Source organism: Acipenser ruthenus, unplaced genomic scaffold (assembly GCF_902713425.1).
Source record: "Acipenser ruthenus unplaced genomic scaffold, fAciRut3.2 maternal haplotype, whole genome shotgun sequence".
NCBI classification, from domain to species: Eukaryota; Metazoa; Chordata; class Actinopteri; order Acipenseriformes; family Acipenseridae; genus Acipenser; species Acipenser ruthenus.
This window is the reverse complement of record NW_026707598.1, coordinates 80,001-82,500: the sequence shown is the minus strand read 5'-3', so window position 1 is coordinate 82,500 and position 2,500 is coordinate 80,001. Positions and strand designations below refer to the sequence as shown.

Sequence of the window (2,500 nt, the reverse complement as noted above, 5' to 3'; positions counted from 1 at the left end):
ACCAACCCCAACCCACACACCAACCCCAACCCCAACCCCAACACACACCCCAACCCCAACCCCAACCTCAACCCACCTCTAGCAATTCGGAGCACCCTCATGATGCGGATGATGGTGGGGTTGATGGGCAGGGCGGCATTCATTTCGATTTCCTCAAGAGTAATGCCCATCACTGACAGCAACACGATCGCCAGGTCTAGCTGATTCCACCTGCAGACACACGCATTCAAAATACATGCAGTCTAATCCAACTGGCTGATCCCACTGTCAACATATCACCCCTCTGCTGTGTTCTACCAGCCCCATTGTAGCTGCCCTATACTTGTGCTACCATTGCCCCTCAGTGTAATACAGAACCATTGCAGTGCCGCTGTCTGTCTGTCTGCCATTGAAGATCATTGAGGGTATAGTTAGCACACTGTGGTCCCATTCTGCCAGCCTCACCCCATTGTAGCTGCCCTATACTTGTGCTACCATTGCCCCTCAGTGTAATACAGAGCCATTGCAGTGCCGCTGTCTGTATCACAGTTTTTACCTGTCTTTGAAGAATCTTCTGAACCCAAAAGCCACGAGTTTCAATATAGACTCCAGGACGAAGGTGGTGGTGAAGAAGTAGTTACAATACTTCAGTGCGATCTCCAGAGACTGAGAGAGAGGGAAGAGAGAACGAATACAGCACCTTTAGAGAAAGCTGTGCCTATGTCTATTGAGTCCAGCAGACCAGCTCTAGTTTGGGGCTCTAGTGCCTTCATCAGCGTGACTGAAACTAAACTGAGTCCAGCAGACCAGCTCTAGTTTGGGGCTCTAGTGCCTTCATCAGCGTGATTGAAACTGAACTGAGTCCAGCAGACCAGCTCTAGTTTGGGGCTCTAGTGCCTTCATCAGCGTTACTGAGGTGAAACTAGGAGACTAAGCTATTCTGGGAAACTGCAGCTCAGCGTTTTAACATCTTTTATAAATGATTCAGTTACTGCAGTCCAAGTTTCCTTTTAGCTTTTAACAGGATAGCAAAATCACAGATTGAATATATCCAGTCTCTCTACCATTGCCCCTCAGTGTAATACAGAGCCATTGCAGTGCCGCTGTCTGTCTGTCTGCCATTGAAGATCATTGAGGGTATAGTTAGCACACTGTGGTCCCATTCTACCAGCCTCACCCCATTGTAGCTGCCCTATACTTGTGCTACCATTGCCCCTCAGTGTAATACAGAACCATTGCAGTGCCGCTGTCTATCTGTCTGCCATTGAAGATCATGGAGGGTATAGTTAGCACACTGCGGTCTCGTTCTCCTCCTGTGTCTGTGTGTGGGACTCACGCGGGGCTGGTTGTAGTGCTCCAGTGACATGGTGATCACGTTGATGCAGATGATGAAGGTGATGAAGAGGTCCAGGTAGTGGTTTGTGCAGAGGGAGTGGATGAAGAGGCGCACAGGGCAGTAGCTGGCATAGTACGGCAAGCGCTGGGCTTCTGTGAAGAGAGGGAGAGAGAAGCAACGAGTCACTGGAAATTCAACGGCAAACGTTTCCACTAGAAGTCTCTCTCAGAGTCTTCAGTGTAAAATTGGGGGGTGCCATTGAATTTACACTGAAGACGCTGAGAGAGACTTCTAGTGGAAACGTTTGCCATTGAATTTACACTGAAGACGCTGAGAGAGACTTCTAGTGGAAACGTTTGCCATTGAATTTACACTGAAGACACTGAGAAAGACTTCTAGTGGAAACGTTTGCCATTGAATTTACACTGAAGACGCTGAGAGAGACTTCTAGTGGAAACGTTTGCATTGAATTTACACTGAAGACGCTGAGAGAGACTTCTAGTGGAAACGTTTGCCATTGAATTTACACTGAAGACGCTGAGAGAGACTTCTAGTGGAAACGTTTGCCATTGAATTTACACTGAAGACACTGAGAAAGACTTCTAGTGGAAACGTTTGCCGTTGAATTTACACTGAAGACGCTGAGAGAGACTTCTAGTGGAAACGTTTGCCATTGAATTTACACTGAAGACGCTGAGAGAGACTTCTAGTGGAAACGTTTGCCATTGAATTTACACTGAAGACACTGAGAAAGACTTCTAGTGGAAACGTTTGCCGTTGAATTTACACTGAAGACGCTGAGAGAGACTTCTAGTGGAAACGTTTGCCATTGAATTTACACTGAAGACGCTGAGAAAGACTTCTAGTGGAAACGTTTGCCATTGAATTTACACTGAAGACGCTGAGAGAGACTTCTAGTGGAAACGTTTGCCGTTGTAGCATTTCTAAATTCAATGTTGAATGGTTGTGGATGATAATCCCACTGGAAACACCACGAGGGAAACGCTTCACTCTGGAATGTAATAGAAAGAAGGGGACTCCCTTACTGCGCCGTTTCTTCTCCAGTCTCCTCAGCCTCTTCTCCTCTCTCCTCTGAGCTTCCTCCTCCTCCTGGTTCTGGCGGCACTTGTGGAAATTCTCCACCACGACCCCGACAAACATGTTGAGCACGAAGAAACTGACAAT

General features: G+C 47.3%; 1 protein-coding gene across 1 annotated transcript in view; it reads right to left on the bottom strand.

The window, feature by feature from the left end:
• Nucleotides 1-2,500, bottom strand: part of cacna1ia (calcium voltage-gated channel subunit alpha1 Ia) — a 65,093-nt gene that overhangs the window by 19,105 nt on the left and 43,488 nt on the right. Inside the window, exons 23-26 of the mRNA XM_059019083.1 lie at nucleotides 2,362-2,500; nucleotides 1,316-1,467; nucleotides 536-645; nucleotides 77-210 (exon numbers count right to left, since the gene is read on the bottom strand). The exon at nucleotides 2,362-2,500 is cut by the window's right edge and continues 54 nt beyond it. Of these exons, the coding sequence (XP_058875066.1) occupies nucleotides 77-210; nucleotides 536-645; nucleotides 1,316-1,467; nucleotides 2,362-2,500 (535 nt within the window). The remainder of the gene's footprint in view (nucleotides 1-76; nucleotides 211-535; nucleotides 646-1,315; nucleotides 1,468-2,361) is intronic.